This window comes from Epinephelus moara, chromosome 16, assembly GCF_006386435.1.
Source record: "Epinephelus moara isolate mb chromosome 16, YSFRI_EMoa_1.0, whole genome shotgun sequence".
NCBI classification, from domain to species: domain Eukaryota; kingdom Metazoa; phylum Chordata; class Actinopteri; order Perciformes; family Serranidae; genus Epinephelus; species Epinephelus moara.
Genome location: NC_065521.1, coordinates 24015769 through 24040955, shown reverse-complemented (window position 1 = coordinate 24040955; position 25187 = coordinate 24015769). Strand labels below are relative to the sequence as shown.

At 42.1% G+C, this 25187-nt stretch overlaps 1 protein-coding gene across 2 annotated transcripts in view; it reads left to right on the top strand.

The window, feature by feature from the left end:
• cpne5a (copine Va) overlaps positions 1-25187 on the top strand; it is a 114567-nt gene that overhangs the window by 52881 nt on the left and 36499 nt on the right. For both annotated transcript variants that reach the window (XM_050065693.1, XM_050065692.1), the window contains 7 exons: positions 5743-5806; positions 10324-10427; positions 10681-10785; positions 14444-14485; positions 14803-14878; positions 19330-19383; positions 19989-20050. In XM_050065693.1, coding sequence (XP_049921650.1) covers positions 5743-5806; positions 10324-10427; positions 10681-10785; positions 14444-14485; positions 14803-14878; positions 19330-19383; positions 19989-20050 — 507 coding nt within the window. The remainder of the gene's footprint in view (positions 1-5742; positions 5807-10323; positions 10428-10680; positions 10786-14443; positions 14486-14802; positions 14879-19329; positions 19384-19988; positions 20051-25187) is intronic.

Below are 25187 nucleotides of genomic sequence, written 5' to 3'. Positions count from 1 at the left end.
AGTTTCATGTCTCTACGACATACGGGGCATGAGATATGCCCATTCAAAGTTTGCAAATTCAATTGGTTGCTATAGCGCCCCCCTTTGGCCAATTGATGTAATATTGCTTCATTCGCATCCTCCCATGACCCTCTACCACTGTGCCAAATTTCACATGGATTGACCAAGTCAGTGAGGAGAAAAACGTGGAACACAGACACACCCACAGACAGAGTTTTCGTCATATAGTAAGAAGATACCTGTGTTTAAATACCAGCATCTGTCGATGTTAAACTAATGTTACCTAAATAAACTTGACCAATTTATAATTAATGGTGAACTTGATTATCAATTTCAGTGCTGGGCTATTCATCTAATTTTATTTTCATTCACAATTTTGGCTTCCAATTATTATTAAAACAAGATAAGTGTGACGAAAAGATTATTCTGCTGCATTCTGTTTTGCAGTGATGCTCTTTTTTTGTCTTGTGTTATAAATCTAGCGCACGCCAAGTGTTGCTAAGTTGGTGATATTCTTGCTAGCTTTAGCAAATTTTCACACCCTCATAGTGACTTGATTTCTAAAACGCAACTAGCAACAAAGTTAGTCAACAAATTCACACCATCACATAAAGAGAGAAAAATATTCATATATATTGTAATTAATTCCAGTGCATGCTGCGTGAGTAATTTCAGTCCACAGCTCTTCTGCCAACAGTGCTTTGTCTTCCCCTCTCGTGTTGTGCTGTGTTTCTATTTATATGTTAATTATTTTATCTATTTATCTCATTTTTTACATTTATTTTTTATTTGTTGTTCAGTTTAATTATCTTTAAAGTTCAAGAAAATCCACTGTTGAAAGAAACAAAAAGTTCAATAAATTAATGATGTTTCCAAAGTCAAGGACTAATCGTGTTAATTAATCGTGATCTCAAAAGTGACCAAAAATAAATGTGATTATGATGTTTGCCACTATGGAACAGACCTCATCAATTTATTGTGTAACAGTACAAACACTTGTGTTGATACCATTTATAGTGTAATTGGATAACTATCTGTGCATCCTTTATTACATTGATACACACTACCTTATCATAAAGTTACGAAATTAAATCATAGCAACACGTACATGGCATTACTGGGAAAAAAAAGAAAGATTTAAATATTGATATTTATTCTGCATGATACTGTTTGCAGATATGTATGATGATGTAACCTGAAACACTGATGCTGTCACAGCGTTTTGTTGACATGAGTTGGCTAACTGGGGATTGCCCGACTGTTAAACATCACAAAACACCCTCATGATGTTTGACTGTTGTAATCTGAATATTCAAATGTTTGAGCAGCAGCGGAATCAGTGGAGACAAATATGACACACATTTACATGACCAACTGATTAAAGCCTGTCAGTTCCTCACTGCAGTCAGACTGTAGGCCTTGTAGACCAGCAGCGCATTTCACATAATTTCATCATCAAAGCGTTTTTCCACTGAGGAACCATCAGTGAATGAGTGCTGAGTGAATGAGGCCTCTTGATGCAGGACACTTCATATCACCAGCAGTCACATTTCAGTGCAGAAGCTGTTAGAATGAGCAGAAAAATTGTCAGTCTGGGCAATAAAAAGGAACTCTTGTGCCACACATAAATGGCAGGAACTGTATTTATCCATTCACTGCTTGCTTGCTCTTCAAGTTAACTAGTCATTGTCAGAGAAAATGCCACACTCAATAATGCATGCCTAATTTAAAAGACCATTGCCCTTTTGGTACCTGCTCGTCTCCGCAGCTCGTCTCCGCAGCAGAGATTAGAGCAGGGCTGCGCATTTTAACTTGTCTGGAGCTGATATTTTATCAATCAATGGATCTAATTTCACAGTTTAAAAAGGAGTATGGGTCATTATCGTGAACCTACGGAGATAACTTGACCTGTGGAATGTGTAGGGCTTACTGGCCTCGTGGGCGAGGGCTTTACTGGCTCTGTGAAGCGTCATCAAACAGCACGGTGGCGACTTGAAGTGAAACATCAATAATTCAGGGACAGTTAATTCACCTTGAGATTGGTCTCCATAGAGCTTGATCATAGAACCTGAGAGTGGAGTGTGTCTGCCCTCTGAGTGTGATGGCTTCACTTTACATTTTACCTCATTAAAGGCTGAGACTAAAGCTGCGGTTACATGGACAATATTTCTTCTTCTTCTCTTACACGTCCCAAAGCATTTAATCAGAATATAACATTTTCGACATGTGCAAAGAAGTTACAGCTACAACTAACAGATGTCCCCTAAACACCTCACATTCTGTAGACATTACAATTTACCAATGTTCCACAAACATCTCCTATGCAGGGTGCTGCTACTGGAAATGTTTAGCATGTAACACAATGTAACACAAGACAACTGTTTCAAAATCAAAGGGCACTCACATAAGATCATAGCACTGGCAGATTTTATTTTATGATTTCTCTGTGAAAATCAGCAGACGGAGGCTCTTACATTTGCAACAAGACAAGTTGAATCTTGCAACTATTTGCAATGTGCCAGTCAGCAACATTCTGAAAACCTGCCTGTTTACACCAATGTGACTAGACAAGACGTTGTATTGTCTCCATGAGCAACTGAATGTACTTTCATTCTAACGTATAGCTTTTCGGGCTTAGTTTGTAGCTGAATATCATTTGTAGCGTCTTAGTATGAATGAGGATAGTGATAGTGATATAGTAGTGTACGGTGAAAAGCATAAAACGACCTGAGCTTCAGATGGACTGTATTTATAATAAATACGCCCAAATTATTGAAATAAACAGCACCAATCAATCAGTCAGTGAGTATATGTATGTGTGACATGCACACATTCAGCTCCGCCATCAACACACTGTGAAGACGGAGACTGATGTTGGTGTCAACAAATGCAGGGATGTAAATGAGATGGACTCAGGCTCAGTGGGGACGGATGGCTGTCATCGCAAAATGCCACAGCAAGTGGACATGTCGTCTGCAGACAGTTTGTAACTGACTTGGCCTGCTGATTTTACTACAAGCCGATTGGCTGTTGAAACAGGTGAAGTGCCTTATGACAAGCTGAGTTGCAGTTGGCGCCATCAGTTGGCTTAAGTTGAGTTGAGACTGGCCAGTTCACACCACTGCAACGTTCTAAAATGTTCATCTTGTTGTAAATCTTTGGTCTGACCTGGGCTTGATGTTGCCCCCACAGGGTGCAAACACAGGTGGTAATATTTTTCCACTGGATGGATTATCAAAGGTATACACCCATACTCCCAACCTGGTCAAAAATCTTTTCGATCAGGCTGGGTGGGGGCAGGATTTAGGTGGTTGCGTGAGGCATTTTTTATAGCGATAGGGCTGCTTAATTGCACACACTGGTGGATGTGCAGCGTTTCCAGCTGGATGCTTTTGCTCAGTAGATTTATATTAAGGTATTGATCAAAGCTGATACAATTGCTTTTATGGAGCATTAAACTGCATGTATTATGGACTTGGGAAACATGAGAGGGGCCAGCAAAGGTTAATGGAAACACCCAGTTCCATATCTCTTAAAAACACTACAAACACTTCCTGCACAGGCAGATAAGCAAGAGGAAACCACGCTCTATCTCTTAATAGGTCCCCTGGCAAACCCAGTGCTTTATGTTTAGCCACTGCAAGTTTGTGCTTTAGATTGTCTTGTAAATAATGCAAACTTCTGCTGCTGTAGTCAAAGGCTGCCTCCCATTCAGCAGTTTGGAATCCAGTATTACTGCCAGTCAGATCAACCGTCACAGCTTGATGAGGATCTGCGGCAAGTCTGACCTTCTAATGATTGCTCTCCAGCTAAGGCCACAGCAGGACTCCCGTGTAATTTCCTTCTTTATCCGGAAAGATGACAGGAGTGTCAGCAGCTGGAGTGCCTCTGTATGATGGGAAAGTAGATATCTGCTGTCTTACTCTGTGCTGGGTGAAATGGGCTCTGCCTCCTTTGCACAGCTTCAGTGGCTGCAAGGAGTTGGAGAGATTGGATATATATATATATATATATATATATATATATATAAAAACCTCATTTTGTTCACCTTCAAAAAATACAGCCCAAAAAACATTTAGGACAAACTCCAGAGCATCTCTGTCTCTATTTTTGTTCGCGCCATTGGGTTAGCAAGCTGCTGGGGAGGTGAAGCGTAGAAACACAGACATGCAGGGAACCTCTCTTATGCTATGATATGTCTTGATCATCTGCTGGAGCGGGAATCAGTGGTAAACAACTGCAGACCTGCGGAGCTTTAAAGTTTCAGTGTAATACGGGCAAACAGGGGAGTTCTGTTCCACATTGTATTAGGAAACTCAAGAGCCAGTATTCATAACTTGGTTTTTGATTCTGTTACAGTGGTGAAATAAAATAATGTGCTCATTAGAGCCGTCAGACTGTCACACTATTGTCACATTCTGTAACGCATTATAGGATTAAAGCCATAATTTCATGTAAAAATACACCTGTATTATCAGCCTCAAGTGAAAAGTGTGGCTGCACAAAATACCTTATGAACATTAATCTCTGTAATTATTATTATGTAAGTATCTGGTATATTCGCCGATGGGAATAAAATACAGGGGGTGATAAATAAAACCTGGAATAAAAGTCACTGCTCCTCAGATGTACTTAAACCCTCTTTCAAAAGGTAGCTGGATTCACCAGCAATGGTGAAAGCTGCTGCTAAAATAACTCTGCTACAATTTTCACCTCCATCCCCATTAAAGGGATAGTTTAGATTTTTTGAAGGGGAGTTGTATGAGGTATTACATACAGTAAACATCAGAGTCAGCACGCCCCAGTTTAGAGAAGCAGACAGGATTACCACAATGGAGGATAATGTACTGCTGTTCACGGTAGCTGCAGTAAAACAAATTTCAGCCGCCTAAAATGAATCAATATCAATTTAAGTATATGCTATATTTAAGATATTTTTACTGCTTTACCTTGACGTCAGACAGGTCTTTAAAGAGGAACTAAGGCTGTTATTTATTCTCTCTTTAAAGCCACACTCCATTGACACAAACAATATTTTTACCCTGCTGAATACCCGAGCTGCTGGTTGATCTTGTAGTTTGTTCGTGTTATTGTGTGACTTTTGTGTTTTTAAGTGTTGGTTCTTGTTCACCAAATTCACAGAATAGCACAAACAAACAATCAAGGCAGCGGGATACCTGTAACTCACGTGTTTTGAGAGGTAAAATTACTGTTTCTGTCAGTGGAGTCTGGTGGGTTTGAAGAGAGTGATTTAATGGCTCCAGTTCCCCTTGGAAAGAGCTGTCTGACAGCAAGTTAAGTGCTGAAAATATTCTAAATATAGTGTACAGTTAAACTGATAAGGATGATTTGGGTGGGCCTTTTTTAGGTGGCTAAAATAGCTCTGCTGCTGCCCACGTCCACACCAGTACATTGCTTAGCTTCCGTTGTGGTACGTCTATCTGCTCCTCCCAACTGAGGGCACGTCGATCACCAAATCGGTGAATATGAATACAGTAAGTACCTCATACAACCCCACTTAAAAATCCAAACTATCCCTTTAAGAAATTTAGATCACAGGTGATTACAGTTTACTATATTGCATGACTTTTAAAAAAAAATTAAAAATTAAAATTATGGGCATTGTAAAGTGCAACACAGTGCCTCTCAGTGCTATTTAAAAAAATGATTATCAAGTCGGTCTTTAACATTGTGCTGTGAACTACTTTTGTTGTAAGAGTGAATAATTTCTTGTTTTCACAGAGGTATACCTGGGAAGAAATGTGGGACCATTATCTTGTCTGCCGAGGAGCTGGGAAACTGCAGAGTAAGTCTTGGCTGTTTTAACTGGTGTGTTTTGTAATTTGCTTACAATGTAGGTTTTATAATAAATGTTTTGCAGTGCTCACTGATCTAATTTGAAACGGGCCCTTTAACAGCAGCACATTAGAGTTAAATTGAACATATTGACTGTAGCTGATAGATCACAGCATGTCACTGTGAAATTGTATGTGACACACTGTAGGGAAATGGTGCATGTTGTGTAAGTCACGTAATGCAAAAATATAGCAAACCTGCTGAAGTGAAGTGAGATGTTTAATAGCCTTGACTTCAGTTAGATTTATTGTGTCATAACTGCCCCATTAAACCAGCGGGATACGCCATGTCTCTTTGCAATTGCGTTTGCCATTTGGAAATTGTGTACATAGTGAATATGCTATGAGTTTGAATGGCTATTTAATGAGCTCGCCTTCATTCCAATCACTAAAACAGGCATTTCCTCCTATGTGTGGTGTGTTAATCCATGAATCTCCGTTAATAACCTGTGTCCACTAATGCCCATTGGCTTTCCCTCTGCACTGCTAAATGAAGACAGTAAATAACCACATTATACTGCTGCCAGTGCTGCAAAGTAGCAAGACTTATTGGCTAGAACAACTGGCCTCCCTCAGAGGCTGTAAAGCAAGCCATTGAGCTGCAACTCTATTGTATGAACATTTTATGATATCCTAATGCATGTAAGCAATTAATGGTTTTAAGTGTTGCAACTTCCAGCAATACATGTTGAGTAAAAAGCACCTGGTTTCACAGTAATTTTTCCTGACGTTGAGAAAGAATTACAAATAGCACCTTTTATTTCCTGACAAATAAACAGTCCATGATTAGAGTGAGATGGATACGCCATGCTGATAATAAAACTGCCATGATAACTAGTACTGATTTGGTTCTTGCTGAATTGAAGCAAGTGCCATCATTGAAGGGTGCTGTGAGTCATCAGGTGCAGAGGATCTGCCATGATAGAAGTAAGCATAATCACTGCAAAGCACCACTTCAAGAAGCGGTTTTGTAATATAAATGCAAATGATCATTACCGGTACAAATGACCGTTTTCTTTCTCCCAGACTCAATTAGAGAGACACAGACTTGACATGTCACTCCAGACCTGCTCTGTTTACACAGAATCTGACCCTGAATGGAAATACCTCATGTTTGAGTAAAGAACAGGGAACTGAGGGAAAACGCATAGTTGAATAATCTGAAGACCCTGCTGTCAGTACAAGTCCCACACCTGTGAATTATCGCAGTTTGCAACTGCTATCATCCATCTGGATGGTGTTTATTCTATAATCCACCTGTGACCAATAAATTGAGGCAGCTGAGTTGCTGATTCGCCTGAGGTAAACACTGCAACTCTTGTTTGGGGAAACCAGCAGAGTGGGAATCAACTGGGGAAGTTCTGCAGGGACTGTTAACCGAGAGGTGGGTTGGCTCTCACCTTCGTGGTGGATTTGCCAGGTATCATTAGACAGAGCAACAGCCTCTGCATGGATCAAAGGCTTCCTCTTGGCTGTCGTTAACTCTGGCGCATATGACATGCTGAGCAGCGGCTGGCTCTCCCTCAGATCCTCCTCACAGTCCAGCAGCAGCTCTGGCTGATTTAAATCTGAGTAAACCGCACAACACTTTACATATGACAGCAGTTAACCGGAGAGAGAGTTTATTTTTGCCTGTTGAGAGCATGTGAAGGTAAACATAGCTCCTCCATGTCTTTCTCTCAAGTGTATTTACAGTATATACTCACCAACTTACCATTCACTGATACTCAGCTCATAGCCATCCATTTTTATTACTGTATACTTCATCATCAATAAGCCCATTTACCATTAACATTTTGGATCATATGACATATTCCCCTCAAGCAAGTGTTCTCAGTTTATTAGTGGTCGTAAAATAGAATTAAGCATCGTCACTATTTTTTTCATGCTTTTTTGTGCGTATGTAAAACAGCTCCTCACATTGGCAGGCTTGCAGTCATAATAGACAAAAACATCTGAATGAATGGTATGATGCGAGACGCATACAGAGGAAATGTGGTTATTTGAGATTTATATATCCTCTGGCTCATGATTCATTTGGTGATTCACAGCAGCGTGCGATCATGACGAGGTCATAAGTGTATGTAACGTCAATGCAGGTATTGTCTGCATTGCTTTGCATTCCTTTGAAAGACCAGTCCCACTTTATGAAAGTGACAGTGCGCATTGCTCTGCCACTTACCCCATGCAGCGATATCTCGGTAGAGCAGGGAAATGGAAAGAGGGATGCGGACTGCACTCAGTATTCCCCTGCTGCTCTTAAACCTCAGTGGTTGAAATGAATGTTCTGCCTTTTTTCACCACTTAATGAGAGAACACTGCTTGGCACCAAAGTGGGTATGTGTTATCTGTGCCTAATGAAGGCTTAAGGCACCGTGTTGCCATGATAGTGTAATTGTAGAGGCCGTGTCAGAGCTAAGCAGGACAGTTATAGGATGCCTCTGTGTTAAAGTGCTTGGATAACTGACCTGAGCAAACTTTAAATCCACAAAAGAAGCCACAGTGGGAACTTGGGAATTAGATGTTCTTGTGAAACGCCACACTTCAGGCACAAACTGCACAGTGGATGGCTCTTTAACTTAGCTAATCTGTATCCAGCTGCACAAATTGTGAAAAGTACTCTCTTCCTATATTGTAGAATTTGTAAAAACACAGATAATGCAACCCAGTTGCAATGTCAGCATTGTACATTTCTGCAAACCACAGATACGTCACATTAGTATGTTACAATGTAGCAGAAATTTTGAAACGTTACATTTCCTTATGTTTCAACAACACTGAGGTTAACTTGTGGTTATGTTTAGGTACACAAACCACTTAGTTATGGTTAGGAAAACATCATGTTCCAGCTTAAAACCCTGCTTTTGGTGGCACGGTCACCCCTTGAAATGCCACTGGAGTTGCTGCCAGTGTCCCGCTAAGAAACACCCAGTCTTGGTGGCACAATAACAGGTGGAAATGCTGCTGATGTTTCACTTAAAAACACCCAGTTTTGGTGGCATAATCACTGCCAATGTCTCGCTAAAACACAACTTTTCTGTTTAACTTTGTTGTTTGTTGGTCTCTAACAGTGGTATGCAGTGGGCTGCAACTTGGCAGCCATATTCGGTATCCCCTCCACCTTTGGTTGACAAGGAAAGCTCATAAGCCTGAAATCAGAACGTTGTCACTTTAGAAACATTAATTTGATTCATATGAAACATACAAATGTACCATAGCCGTGGTTTGCAGAATGGAAAATGATAGTGGGGAAACAAATTAAAGTAGATATATAAGACAGCCTTCATTCAGCCACCAGTGACTGTTTCAATCAGCTCTTTGCTTTGGTCTCATCATTTCTACAATGTTGATTGGAAACATAAACTATGATTTGAAACAAGGGTGACGATCATATTTGCTCAATTTGTTTTTGCCATTTTACTACGTATCTATGTAATGTCATCCATCTTTTTCTCAGGGGTTGCCTCAAAGGCAGGGTCTGTGTCCTGTCCAAGGCATAAATTGATGTGATGGGGGTTAGTGAGAGGCAGGTCAGAGGCAGAGCGCACCACACTGATGTGGGTCAAAGCAATCGATGGAGGCCCATCCCAGCACCACGCTGATTCAGATCTAATAGCTGCACTTCAAACCCCTAAAAGTTCGGGAGACCAGCAGGGTGAAAACAGCTCTTTTTTTGCCAGTTGAAGCCCCTGACTGTCTTCTGATATCACATCTCATGCTTTGAAATTCACTGATCAGACACTTGACTTGCATATGTTGTGGGGCTAAAAAGCTTCAAACCATACAGCATTGATATAAAGGGAGAAGTTATGGAGAACACTTTGCAGAGTTTTGTCTGACGTTTACCTGTCCAGTCTGTACCCGCTATGCAGCCTCATTATTGTACAATGCAGACTAATACCTTGACCACAGGGAGACTATCTGGAACCAAGAGCATTATGGGGTATGTTCATTGTCCTTGTAATGGCAGTGCACATTGAAATGCTGCCTAAATGAGTATAATTATGTTAATACCAGCCTTTCTAATGTATCATTAGCTGCACTCACACCCTCCACATCCTTTTTGTACACAGCCCCCACCTCCTCCATGTGCAGGTTTTTAGAATCCATTTCTGTGCCTCGGCATGGTCTCTCATACTGTTACTATGATTATATTCAGCACAACAAGGTATTTTCAATTTGATACCCCTTATCCCATCCACTGTTGTTATGCAGCAGTTGCATAATAAAGAAATGGTAATGAATGCATTTGCAGGTTTTGGAAGCGAGCGCCCACTGGCTGGCTTCACTCTGCTCTTATTAGGATTCAGTCAGCACTTTGCTTTTATTTGGTGCTTCAGTGCTTTTATATCTTGGCACACAGCATGTATAAACAAACAACAGGAGGGAAACGGAGGCAGAAGCATGGATTTACAATGCCCTTTACTTTTTTTCGTCTTTTCATTTGTCTCACTCTCTGTTTTTTTAGGACTATGCCACCATGCAATTCTGTGCCAACAAACTAGATAAAAAAGACTTCTTTGGGAAGTCAGACCCCTTCATGGTCTTCTACAGAAGCAACGAGGATGGCACGTGAGTTTGTCTCTTGCCTCAGCTCCTCACTGGGTATCTTATTTTAGCCTATCAAAGACAGGTAGGAGGGCGTTGAGATCAAAGAGGAAGTGAACCAAGGTCGAGAGAATTAGATTGAAATCCCTTGAACTCAGCAGCATGCAGACATGGTGCTGAAGCAAAAATATAGCAAGAAGATCTTATCTGTGGTTTTTTTTTTTCTGAAAGATGTGTCTTTTAAGATTTTTAAATCCCTGTCGACCTGCTTCTCCAGGTTCACCATCTGCCACAAGACTGAAGTGGTGAAGAGCACGCTGAACCCTGTGTGGCAGCCCTTCTCCATCCCCGTCAGAGCACTCTGCAACGGAGACTATGAGAGGTAAGATGAATGATGATGTTCGATAAAGTGTTCTGCACACTTGGATGGATCTTCGAGTGGAAATCAAAGCCGCACAGAGTTTCAATATGCTGTGTACTTATTTCAAAATGGTTTGGGTGCATCAAATTTAGACACCATTGATTTTCTATCGTTATTTTATCTGCTGCTGTAATAGAGAATTATTAAAGGCCCATCTCTGACTACATGCTATCTGGCCGTTCATCGATTTGCCCACAAGCGGCATTTCAGAGCATTTTAAGTTTCTGATTGGCTGCTCCAGTGGCATCTCCTATCTTATCCGAATCTCTTCAGAGCAAAGGGCCTCGTGGGATACCTGAGGAGCAGGAGGAGTTTTGGCAGGAAAATAAAAAATGAGAGGCGAGAGAAAGGAAGTGGGAGGGGGAGGAGGAATGGCTATACTTGTCGTTCTATAGATGTTGACAGGTGGCTGGAACAACAGAGAAGCCCTGCTGCTCGTGTTTGTGTGTATGTGCGTGCCTAGGCATGGAAGTGTATTATAGACCCAGACAGCCAAGAGAGTGTGTAGAAGTCGTCAAAGAACATGTCAAACCTCGCCCTCTCCACCACACTGGGTGTCAACCGAGGTTCTCCACTTCGATCCCGTCTCTGCTCACCTGCCTGGAGGAGCTAATTGGGTCAGACAGATGGAGTGGAAGCATGAAAGAAGCCTGATTCCCTTTTGAGGATTTTGATGGCAAGAGAAATCTATGCCGATTTACGGTCTCCCCAACGTTTCCTGTGAAATATCGACAGTTCGCCTTTTTTTGACGTGCTCTATTTCCAAGATCTGCACAGCAGAGCCCCTGCAGTTTTCGTTCGTCTGATTCAGTGCTTCTCCACAAATCAAATTTTAAATTATGTTTAAAATATAATGGCTTTATAATAATTGCAGTTGGCCTGGTTTTGAACCCACAGTATTTCCAGTGATTCTGAGGCTTTGAATATCTTTGACCCAGGCACTTTTCAAATGCACATCCCTTTGTACTTTACAGATAATGCAGGCTTCACAGATTGAGCCTCTGACACGCAGTAGAGTTTATGTGCACAGATAGAAATAAAATTTGTGAAGTTACACTATGGGAGGACACAATGATCATATTTGATACATTCAGATTACACACATACTGTAAGGCCAACCTGAAACACCATTCATACATTGTTGGAAGTAGTGTTGTCACAAATACTGGAATTTCTATCTTCGATAAAATGCCTTGAAAAATACTGATATTACATACCATGGGGAAAAATTGATATTGAGGGCATACAATTTAAATTTTTTATTAAAAGATAATGACTGTAACATGACAATGATGACTTTTCTCTTCATGGTTATCAGCAGAGGACAGCAGAATGACTGTAGTAAACAGTAATGGATCTTTGTGTGACATTCAGAGCATAGCTATGACTCAGAGTCAGGGGTGCAGTAGTCTGCTGAACTAGGGATGTCTGCTGTTAACCGTTAATTGGTTAACCGTGGAGAGTTAGCTAACCAGTGGAGACCGGAGGTTGGGCAGTGGGCACTAAATTTCCATATGTTAAGCTAGCCATCTGTCAACAAGGCAAGACATTTACAGCACACAATTAAAAGCCCCAAAGTAAAAGGAAAGGCTTTCTTCGATTCATGTCCTTTTTAAAATTAACTGTTTAGTTAGCAGTTAATGGGTATCGAGCTATAGAGGCAACATTAACCAAAACTGACATCCCTAGTCTACACACAGTTGTACATGTACATGGTTCAGCTGACAGCTAGCAGCTAACGGTGCTATCTCAGTAATCAACAACAGTAACAGTGGTAAAAGACCTAATGTTTTTACCTGGGGGGAAGCTTAGGGTGGGTGCTACACCTCTGCAACGATGGCATCCTGATATCAGCAGTAACCAGCAGCGATTAGTTAGCCATTAGAACATAGGACTCAGAAGCACTGACATGCATGTGCGGGCAGCACGGCTACCACAACAAAGAACAGTGAAGCCTGGATTACAACACACAGAGAGGAAGCGTGACTTCATTCTCTGCTCAGGACGCCATTAATCCACTAAATCTTTACATAGCAAATACTTGTTTGCTGCTATATTAATGCTCTGATGTCACATACACAACCTTCAACAATAAGAAAGAGTGAGAAAGTGCATCTGGTACTGCTGAAAATAAGTATTATAAATCAGTATCTTTGACAACACTTGTTAGCAGAGGCAAGAGGTGGTTCTCATGGAGGACGAAGACCTACATCCGAGATGTCTGGAAGGAGATGAGGGTAGAAATGAGAGCGGTCCCAGGATGGCTGATTCTCCTGTGCTGAAAAACCTCATGTTCTGCTCTTGATATTTTCTCCGTGCCCATCTTTTACAGTTAAATCTAAGGAGGGGATAATCGTGTTTACTCCCTCACCTGAGTCACGTCTTTCAGCCTCATGTGACTCTTTCCAATCTCTTGTAATCATCTGGCTTTAATAGCGATCAGACAGTGAAATTCCCTCCAATTTACACTCCAACATGCAGTGTGTGCAGGGGCCAAGATAGGATTGATCCAGTAACTAATTCTCTCTATCTTCAACAGTGTATTTAATGGTCTTATAATGCCACTCATGACCCTGATCATTAGTTGTGAGAAAATAACATGAGATGAAACCGATGATGACTGACTCATCATTGAGGAATCATCTGCCCTGTGTGTCAAAACACATTAGTTTATTAGTTCGGAGTACAAGGAAGATATAAGTGTCTCCCACTTCGACTCTGAATATCTGGCTGTGTTATATGTTGTCTGTATTCAGTAAAGGACTAGTTCTGTTACAGATTTGCAGCACAATGCTCGCCTTATCTCTCTCTGCACTACATGGATCGCACACATTTGTTATGTGGGGGAATCCGTTAAGAGCAGACAGAATGAGTTCAGGTCAGGATAACAGGGCGGCCCTCCATCACCTTGCCTCCTCCTGGACCCAGAAACACATGACTGTCAGCAGCTGACGGGAGGAGCGGGACAGCTAACTGATCTTTCCATCAGATAGAGAAGAAAAGGGGAAGCACTTTCCTCATTCTCAGTGCTTTATCTCCTATTTGGTTTCTCGACTAACAAATTATTTCGGGAACTTGCAAAATATCCTCCCTCCCAAGAGGTTAGTTTTCTATCTTTGGGATGTGCAGAGAAATGCTTTACCCAAACTGTTGGCAATTGTATCAACCTCAAACTCTTCAGTGAGAAACACAAACTCACAACAATTCGTTAAAATCAAATTTCACCAACCTGCTCTGAAAAGACTTTTTTTTTTTTTTGCGTTGTTGGATGCAGCACTAACAAAAAACAAGCTTTGTGGGTTTGTATTGGTCTCAGTTTACGTTAAATGATTTGTCATTAAGCTGATATATGTCAAAAGAGGTAACAAAGTTTTAGCACCCTAATGAGCTCCGCCGAAAGCATCTTTACAACTTTGTCATTCAAAACACAGAGCAGTCTGTCTTTGATTGATTTAATTTAGCCAATTAATGAGCTTTAATAGCTTTTTCTTTTTTGCTGCGTCATTTCAGAAATGTTTCATTTGAAGTTTCTTTTCAAGGTCATTTACATTTACTGGTGGCTCACATGCTACGTAAATGTGCTCAACACGTTTTCCTCTCTTTTTGATGTGTTTTACAGGACAATCAAAGTGGAGGTGTATGACTGGGACAGAGACGGGAGGTAATGGATGCACACACACACACACACACACACACACACACACACGTAGACAAAACATCTCTATTTTCAGAAATTTTTACCATGTCTTTCACACTATCTACACTTCTCCTCTTCAACTCCCCTTATAAATTACATCTTCACCTCATTCACAATCTTTTCCACCTAATTACTATTAATTTTTAAATTAACTGTCGATTATTAGATTACGTCTGTGCATCAGTGGCTGTTATGTAACTCCTCCAGCTACTTTTATCTTCTACCTCTCAGGGTTGTATGTCATGTTTTCACCATAATTTCATTTTGTCTCTTTTCTCCAGCCACGATTTCATCGGTGAATTCACCACCAGCTACAAAGAGCTATGTCGAGGTCAGAGCCAGTTAAACGTCTACGAGGTAAGTGAAGATAAAGCCAGTCAATACTGTTATCATCATCTCTGTTTAGCATCAGAGCAGAGGATCTTTATTTAAAACACTGATTGTGCTTGATTAATAGTTAACCTCTCTTGCAGACATTTTTAAAGTCACAGTGTTGTGTTTAGGTCTTTCTTATATCTTGTTTTATGTTATTTTCTCTTGCTATTTATCTTTGGTCTCTCTAAACTACTTTGAAGTAGAATTCAGTTCCCAGTGTAAACCTGACCTCCTTTATACCTAATTCTGCATATAAGATTTTTGTGCGTCTGCAACCATTATTTAAAGGGAATACTTCACCCCCCAACTTACCATTTGTATATCAGTATTTCACCCCATGTTACGTTGAATTTGTGAAGAAAACTTTGTTTGTCTCGAATGCCTCCATGGTGAACGAACAATCCAAAAACAATGAAAATTGTTCAGGAATTGAAGTCATAGGGGTCCATGTTTAACAACGGCAAAACTATATTAAAACATTTGTTCAAACATTCAAGTCGTATCCTCAGAAATTCCCAAACAGACAGCCCTTTCTGACCGGGAACTGCAGTAAAAGTGAAATTTATCTATGCTCTCTTCAAAGCTAGACTCCGTTGACAAAAGCTGTAAGTACCTCACTGAACACGGGAGCACCTGGTCTACCACTGCCTCGATCAATTACTTTGTTCGTGTTTTTGTGTGACTTTGCTGAATCGGAACTAACCCTTTAAAACACTAAAGTCAAACATTAACACAAACAATTGATCAAGGCAATGATCAGTTGCCTGTTCAGTGAGGTAAAACTACTTTAGCTTTAAAGAGAGCATAGATTTTAGGGCTTACCCGAGTGCTTCAGAGCTGGGATCATTGCGTTGGTAATGGATGTTGAAATAAATATTCGAATGCTCTGTTTTGTTTTGTTTTTTAAAAATATATAAAGTATAAATTCATTGCCCTAAGAATACCAAATAGCCCATAAATTGAGACAGAATAATCCAACATTATTCATTATGCATCCAACATTAATTATTATTAGTCATCCTCAGACAAGGACATTTAAACTTAGTGGTAGCTTTGTGACTCTGACTTGCTTTCTCTCTAACATCAGTCACTAGTGCTCCAGCACTTCTGAAACTGGGATAGTTTTACCACACGTGACAGGCTTACAAATTCGATGTTGAAAAATTGAAATGTCTGGAATAGTTTTAAAATTTGCAAAGGTGACCCCAGAAAAGAAAAGTGCCTGATGCGCCAAAGGAAACTGGTATATCACAAATCCACGACGAGCCTGGCAAGTCACCAGAAAACTGCAAGTAAAAGCTGAGCCATTTGCAAAGTATTCTTTTATGGCTAATGTTACTGCGACCTGCTAACAAAGTGGCTACTTGTCATGTTATATTAGGTACATTGGCAAAAAAAGTCTAACTTATGTCCTTGTCTCTGCTTTGATTAATTGCAGATATTTCTCACTGAAGCTTTGATTCTCAAAAACGAGAATTCAAGACAGCCGTAGTAGATGTGTTTCACATTCAGTTTACTTTTAAAAAGCAAGGTTTCAGAGAAAAATGTATATTTGGGAAGTACTAAGCATATGAGTGAGTAAATAAGACTTGGATTATACTGCACAAGTGTTGTTAAACGCGGACCCCTTTGACATCAATTCATCAAGAATTTTCTCAGTTTTTGGATTCTTTGCTCGATGTGGAGGCATGCGAGAAAAATATTTTCTTGACATACTCAATGCAACACAGGGTGAGTAATTGGCATGCAAATGGTCATTTGGGTGATGAAGTATTCCTTAAATGTGTTTAAAGTCGAGTGAAGTATGTGGAGCACACCGCAGCTGGACAGAGCTGTGAGCAACCTATTACTGAATGAAGTGTGGGATGCATCTTTGGCACAAAAACAAAACTGAGCTTCATTTCTGGGAGCAAGTGTGAGAAACTAACTTCGATTTAAGACCAAATCAGTGTGCCCTTTGGCTCAGCAAGGTCTTGCTCTCCAAAGTTTAATGACTTTAGGAGGCTGTGGTTGTTTGAGCCAGAGTTGTGGCTATTTGCGATTAACACCTAGCCTCCTCTGTCTTTCCTCACCCTACAAGGCATTAAGCATCTGAGAGGTATGTGGCACAGGAACCTATGCTGCTGATTAGAGCTTTATAGGATGGTCCTTGGAGGGTTAGACTGGGTATTACTGTAAGGTGCTGAGAGGCTCCTATTGGTCCCTGCTCATTAAAACACTTGCCATGTTACATTAGCCTCTGAATTAGTCATGGAGGTGGCTTAGGCAAGAACAGGGCCAATGAAGAGAGTGAGAGGGTGGTGGGTACATGGGGATAGATAAGGAGAGTCACAGTGAGAGAGAGAGAGAGAGAGACAGAATTAGTGAGTGACATGCAGAGTTGCCCTTCCACACGGCTGACATGGCAGAAGAAGGTGCATCCATTACCCTTCACCAACCCTTTCTGGATTTTAATTAGAAAATGAAACACAGCAGTTTCTTTGTGCACTCTGAGATATAAGGGTTCCAGATGGGTTCTTCCTGAATGGCTGAAGTTCTACCCAGAACCATTTGCTTCTGAAGAGGGGTTCTTTAAGGGTTCTTTGTAAGACTATGGGTTACATTAAGAACCCTTTTCATCCTAAAAACCCTTTTTGGAAGAAAGAGTTCTTCAAGGATTGTTGAAAGCATGGGTGTCAAAAGTTCTTTACCCTCATATATGTGGATAGTTTTGAATATAGATGTATCAGGAATCCACTTAATCAGTTCATTTTAGTTTTCTGCTGCCATAGTTGATATCTTTACCATCACTTCATGCCATACAATACCATATGATTTGCAGAAATTCATTTTTTATGGGTGCCTACTACTTGGCATTTTTTATTTGTTCCTAATTTGGAACCATGTTTCTGTTCCTCGCCCTGTTGCGGCATTGAAATAGCACAGGGTGTAGAAATAGTGATTTCACGAAATTTCCACCCCCTGAAAACGTGATTGTGAGCCATGATTGTTGTAAGTTGCGCTGGACCACATCAGCCCAGCTCTTTATTAAGGTCAAGGCTGCTGAAGACGGGCTTCTTGGCTCCAGTCTAACCTGCAAACTAAAACCGTCATAAGTGTAAAAGACATGTATGGGTAACGTACTTGACTACTATTTTTAGAGCCTCCCTGGTGGGTTCCTAATGAAACACTTGGAATGGTTGCTCGGTAGAACCCCCTGGGTGGTTCTTGTTAGCACCCTTTGGGGTGGAAAGGTTATGAATAGAACCCCCAGTGAGGGTTCAGGGTGGAACCATTACACCATAGATGGAGTGTCTGTAGAACCTCTCACAGGGGGTTTCGAGTGGAACCTTTCACAGATGGTCCCAAGTGCAACCCATTACACTGAGTTGTAGGTAGAAACCTCAAAAACCCAAAAATTGGTTTCCTTCAAGCCGAAGAACCCTTTATGGTTCAATTTAGCACCATTAATTCTAAGAGTGAGCACTCATTGCCAAGTCAGTGCCCTTGAATCAATTTCAAGATGTGCTCAAAAACAACATGAAGCCACTTTCTGACAAATACAGAATTTGAATAGGTCACAGGCTGCGGTGTTCGACTCTTTGCAGATTCCCGTGGACTCAACCTGACGTGCACAGGGCCTGCAAACATTAGCTCTGTGAGCTGAGATGACAGCAGGCGAATGCCAGCAGAGGCTGGTGTAACTGAGGGTGATGTCTGTGTAACGTAATGTGAACCTGGCAGTGACTGAGTGATGGCCACAGTGCTATGAGGCATCGTCTGTGTTGGAGGAGTTGAAGAGTAGCATGAGACACCGCAGAGGCAGAACGGAGGAGAGAGGGAGAGAGCGGGATACCTTTTACTTTTATTATACAGCTCAGTTTGCTCCAGGCTTGTGCTTTATGTTGATGTGCAGACCCATAGAATAAGCAGTAGAGATATTGGACCGCAGTGGCTTACTGTTGCACTCATATTTTTGCCCGAAGGCTCTAGATGTAACATTATTTTAAAGCGAGGAGTAATGTAATCGCTCATAATCAGCTCGCCTTGCTTATCGCCTTGATATTTGTGTATTTTTGCCCATTTTACACATTATTATGTAATGCCGTCTGTATGTGGTTATCATACAGCTTATTACAAGCAAATCGTTTGGGACAGAGATATGTGTTCTACCATCCCAAGCTTGGTAATGTGCATGTAAAATGTACAGCACGATGTAAGCGCTTATAAAAATCCCTCTGAATAATCTGTATCTTGCTGCGAGGCATGATCAATGCTATCTCATTCTCACCTACTGCAGTTATTGGATTCAGTCCCTATGCTCCATTACCCTTACAGACATGGAGTAGGAGGACAAAGATGTTTTTATTACTTGCCCATGGGTGGATAAAAAGAATTGTGCTGCAAGGTTACATTATCATCCTCCCTTCTGTTCTATTCTGCCCTCATACCAGGTGGTGAATGCCAAGAAGAAAATAAAGAAAAAGAGATACATCAACTCTGGGACGGTGAGGCTGAGTTCTCAGATAAGAGCAAACCTCCTGCTGCACTCACACACACCCCTGCCCTCTTTCGCTTTTGTATTCATCAGGAAGTTTCCTCTAAGTGGATTGCATGAGGTTGTTCAGCTCTGTTAAATGTTTTTGCTCCATTCCCACTCTCTGGGCTTATGATCCAGACAGTGAATTTAAGAAGATGGGAAAACATTCTCGTGACCTGAAACGGGGTGAATAACCCAGTCCATAGTAATGCATAAAGGGACTCTTGTCTGTGTCCTATTAGTGAAGAGTAGTGATGGATGTTTATAAATGAGCCAGAGCTTTTGTTACTGCCTGAGCACTCTGGCTGCTCTTGCTGTACGCGGTGACTCTGTAATTAAAATCTGTGGCTAGTTATCCATCACACGGATCATCCATCAGCGTGCAGCCACACTGATGTTCTCTCAGTGATTGTAATACTAATATGCTGCCCAAGCGTCAGAATCACTCTGCGTGGATAAGTCATTTTGTGGGTGGTTAGCTCAGAGGTCAGTGTTAATGTGGAGATTGGTAGATTTAGCTTTGCTTAATTACCAAGCATGAGATAATCAGTTTGGACGTTTTTTTTTCCTCAGGTGTCCTTGTTGTCATTCAATGTGGAGTCGGAGCACACCTTCCTGGATTACATCAAAGGAGGGTGAGTCTAATGTTTGTCTGTTAATGATGTTTATATGCACGCCCAGTATATTTATTTATCACCTTTGTGCCAGGCTCCTTTGGGCAATAACACAGAAAGTCTGACAACATATAATTAGTTTTCTTAAAGGTATGCCCTGCAGGATTTTCATAATAAAAAAATAGCCTCATACAAAAATGATCCCTCTCAATCATCAGTTTATACCCACTAGAAGTGTGTGTGGATGTGTATTTTCCACAAAGATGTTTATAGGCTGCAGCCTTTGGGTACTAGTGTGTAGCCCCCAGGCAATAACAGTGAGCAGGTGAGGTCAGGACTTCATAAAAAAGGTAGTAACCATTTGCCAGACCTTATGCAGTATGAGTCCAACAGACTTACAAAAACTGCAGACACAGCGCTAAAAAAATCAGGCAAATGTAACTAGGTAAAACCGCAAGTGGACAAAGCTCGCTACAAAATGATAATGAGTCTTGGGTTAGCTTTCATTCTCGCTGGTGAGAGCTGAAGGAAAGGATGAAGACGGACACGGAGTTAGCCTGTTTTCTGTTAGACAGATAGGCACTGGTGGTTACCTTGGCTAGCTTGCTAAAGTATCGGCTTTTCCATTAAAACAATTGTAGCGTTCCTACAATAGAACAGTAGCTTGCAGTGTACGCACAAGCAGTGTAGGAAGGAGGGGCCAAGTTTGAGTGCTGTGTTTGCAAATAGTAAGGGACCTTCACTGAGTCCCTTCAGACTGGGTAATCATAGTGTAGCATCAGCCAGCTGATAAAGGCTCTTAAGTGAAGAATGGGACACTGTCTTTGACCCCATGGGAGCTATGGAGTATGACACATGCACAATGTAACTGGAGCTGCGATGTTGGAGGGTTACAGCAGACGATGCTAGAAATAAAGAGATGGTGTCCGCTCAGGTGCAGTTTGGGTGCACTGGGCCTGACAGAACTTCTTGGATACGTTTGAGTAGATGGCAGCCAACATACAAAAGAACATTTCAAATAAAAAGCATTTGTTTATTGTCTTTTATTATAGATCTTTTCAGTAATTGCAGAATTATAATTCTAACCCATGTCTTCGTTTTTCTCATGAAATTTAATCCGACCCAAGGCAAACTGCAGACGGCTAAGTGAAATGAATCAATCATCTTCATGTTCTATGATAGCGCACCAGCTATTGAGCCTTTTGGCAAGTGCAGACAGGATTTTCCTGCGTGTGTGTTGTACCACAATAATATCACACGATATGGCAACGTGTCCCAGCCTTTATTTAATAGCCTTGGGAAACCAGTGTGGCTGACAAAAACTCCACTAACTGCTTCTATGACATAGTACAATACTGAAAAAACTGTAAACCTTGAGGCAATGAGAGGGAAAAAAGAGGACACACTTGACTGGACTCTTTTTGTCGTTTCACCTTACATAGATACATTATTAACATATCAGTCAAGAGTGGGAGTTAACTAGATTGCTAAAGCTTGCTACAGCAATACGGAGGACATTAGCTTGTGTTATGGGCATTGTAAACACGTCATCTCTGTGACTAATGCATGGAAATAAGGTGGAAAATCAGTGCTGCGAGATTTAATACAGTAGATTTAAATGCATTACTTCAGCTCCCCTGACTCATCCCCTTTCCCATCTACCCTGCTGCCCACTGCAGCACAAGCACCCGTCCACATTTTCCTCAGTATTATTATTGACTGCGGTTACTCAGTGGCCTGGAAGTTTCCACATGTGAGTAAAGTGTGGGCCCCAAAGGAGACGATGTTGTCCACATTCACAACTATAGTGTGAATGAATATGAATGACTATGATAAAATATGGAGAAGATCTGAGAGCTTAATTAAAGGCGGACAACCTGTCAGATATGGAAATGTTTCTCAGTGGATCAGTGGCTGCCCTGGTTTTAGTTTTCTGCTTTGCTGCTGATGGCTGAGTGTCCCAGATCTGTCCTGTTGGTCTCTCTCCAGCTCACACAAATGGACACACATACAGGCACTTAAAGTAACTGTGCTTTCATCCTTAGCTTCACTACCTGTTCGCTTCTGATTTAGTTGGTCCTTGAGACACTTTAGGAAAATGGAGGGAGAAGGAACATTGACAAATAAGTGCTTACGCACTGTAGCTCCAAATAAAAATGTGCTGCATTTAGATTCATATTTCACTTAATGGGCTTTCTCGTCTTTTTGTTGGTGCATCTTATCATCATTTTATATTCACAAAACTCTAGATGAACACTTATCCAAGTACTGTATAACCTTAATATGAGCACTGGGATTTGCAGATACTGGGGCATGTACACATAGTGTTCCCACTATTGTTCTTGCTTTAATTGGGGCAGACATATTTCTGCATGACATTTAGCAGCCCAGTCGCCAGACAAAAATGTTGGCATTGTGCGTTGCTGCAAACCACAAATGTGCTACATTAGAACATTTCATACATATCATAACATTTCTTCAATGAATAGTTCAGATTACATGTATATGAGCTGAGTTTCTCATCAGGGGGAGGAGAGGATGGTGGATGTCCTGACATGTAAGTGAGAAGCAGTAGACTGAAAAACAACAAGCCCTGTTTATAGTGACCAAACCAAGTATTTTAAGCTAAAACATGATCTTTTCCTAACCCTAACAAAGTGTTTTTTGTGCCTAAACCTAACCATGCATTAACCATAGAGTTGACATATCATAAAATTGAAAACTAAAACATAAAGTTTTTTTTGGCAAAATGCTACATCTTGTCCAGTAGACATGCCAGCTAGCAGGGCCGTTTCTAGCTTTTTGAGAGCCTTTTATGGAAAACCTTGGTTCCCCCTGCCATTTCAATCACTCAGTACACACCAAATCTGCATCATATTCCATATGCTTATGAGACCAAATGCTATACATATAAAAACGTAATGTTATGACTATAACTACTGTTCCCTGAAGGAGAGGAATGAGGTACAACACACAGTTGTATATGGGATATCTTGCTTTCATCCCCCTTGGCTGAATACACCTTTAATCACGCCTTTAGGCAGATCGTGCGTGACGACGCATGCTCTTTGCGTGGCCCCGCCCGCGCATAAGAGGCCGGTCGTCAGCTCCATCCCCAGTTTTCACCGAGCCCGGCTGCGCCGCGGGGCAAACGTGGTGTTGTACCTTATTCCTCTCCTTCAGGGAACAGTAGTTATAGTCATAATATTACGTTCCCTTTCAGTCGATTCACTCGGTACAACACACAGTTGTATATGGGACCTATAATCGCGCCCCGCAAACAGCTATCAGAACCGTAAAACCTCCCCCAGCGCACTAGGGCGCACAGCCGGCTGAGAGGACAGAATGAGCCACCGAAGGGGCTGTCACATCCAGACGATAGAACCGAGCAAAAGTGTGCCCAACTGGCAGCAGCACAAATATCACTTACAGGCACCCCCCTGAATAGGGCCCAAGACGTAGTCATACCCCTAGTGGAGTGAGCTCTCACACCCTGGGGCAGCTCATGGCCTCTGCTGCTGTATACAAGAGAAATCGCTTCCACAATCCAATGGGAGAGACGCTGTCTAGACAGAGCCTTACCCCTAACCGGATTGGCGAAACATACAAATAGCTGGTCACACAAGCGCACATCCCTGGTATGTTCCATGTACGAGCACAACGCACGCACAGGGCACAAACAATGCAACTTCCTCTGCTCCTCAGTGACAAACGGAGGAGGACAGAAAGCCATCAAGTCAAAAGCCATGGAGCAATAGTCTGCGGGGATAAACTTAGGTAAATACGCAGCGTTAGGTCGTAATGTTACCTTGAAACCTCAGAAATTGTCTGTGGTCTGGATGTATAGCTACGTGATAATAAGTGTCGGTCAAGTCTATTGACGCACAAAAGTCCCCCGGATTGATAGCAGCTAGCAACTGCGTTAGTGTTAACATCTTGAACCTGTATCTCCGCAGGTACGTGTTTAACACCCTCAAATCCAAAATCGGACGAAGAGCTCCCCCTTTCTTCGGAACAACGAAATAGCGGCTGTACCAACCTTTGTTCGCCTCTGAAGGGGGAACCTCTCGTATCGCTTTCTTGTCCAAAAGGGATTTCACTTCCTCTCTCAGGACCGCAGCCACGTCGCCATTCACCACTGTGTTTACGATCGTGCGGAACCGCGGTGGTCTGACCCGGAACTGTAGCCGGTAACCATTGGCAACGGTTTGTTGTACCCACAGGGAGGCTGCGCATGCACGCCACTGAGGGAGATGCCCTGCCAGTCGGCCCTGGAAGCCCGTTGCGCCCTCTAGCGGGCCGGGGTGGGGTGACACTACGAGACTCGTCTGGTTTATTATATTTTGATTTATTGTTTGTGGTGTGTGTTTTATTGTTGATTCTGTACAATGAACATTTACAACACTTGTACCATGAACAATGTGCACCTTTATTGGGGCATTAAGAACATGAACATTTGGGGAACACACAGTGTTTAACAGTTAAACACTGTGTGTGTGAGTGAGGAGCCAAATAATCCTGCCGGTGATACTGGCTCGTCCAGATATGCGACCCTATCCCTGTCCGGAATATCGGAGAGAGTGAGCCACAAATGACGGTGCGCCACCACCGTGGAGGCCATGCCCCTGCCGAGGTAGAGAGCCGCAAAGCGAGCCGAGCGAAGGATGTAGTCCGTCGTAATTCTTAGTTCCCTTATGGCGGGTGTCAGCGGGCTGTCGGGAGGCAGCCGGCTGTCAAGCTCCATAAGCTGGATAGCCTGGTAAGTCAGGAGCATGGACAGGGGATTGAGGACACGCGCGGCGCCCGCTTGAGCCCGGTAAATCTTGTCTAGCTGACCGGCGGAGAATCTGTGTTTAGACGGCAGGGTTGGGCCGGTTGAGCCGAAGTTGCGTGACGGGGCTAAATAAGCCGCTAGCGAGGGCTCCATAGGCGGGGAGTTTACCAAGCCGGCCGCCTCCGCTCCGTCCAACTCCGTGAATTGACCAGAGCAGGGTACGGTGACGCGGGTGGACAATGGACGGGACCAGGAGGAGGTTAGCTCGGCCATAAGATCCGCGTGCTGGGGCAGACCATTTTTAACCGTCGTGGATTCCCGCGGGAGATAAAATCCGGCAAAAGAGGACGGTTTCTGGCTTGGAGGGGGGGAAGGCCACTCCAC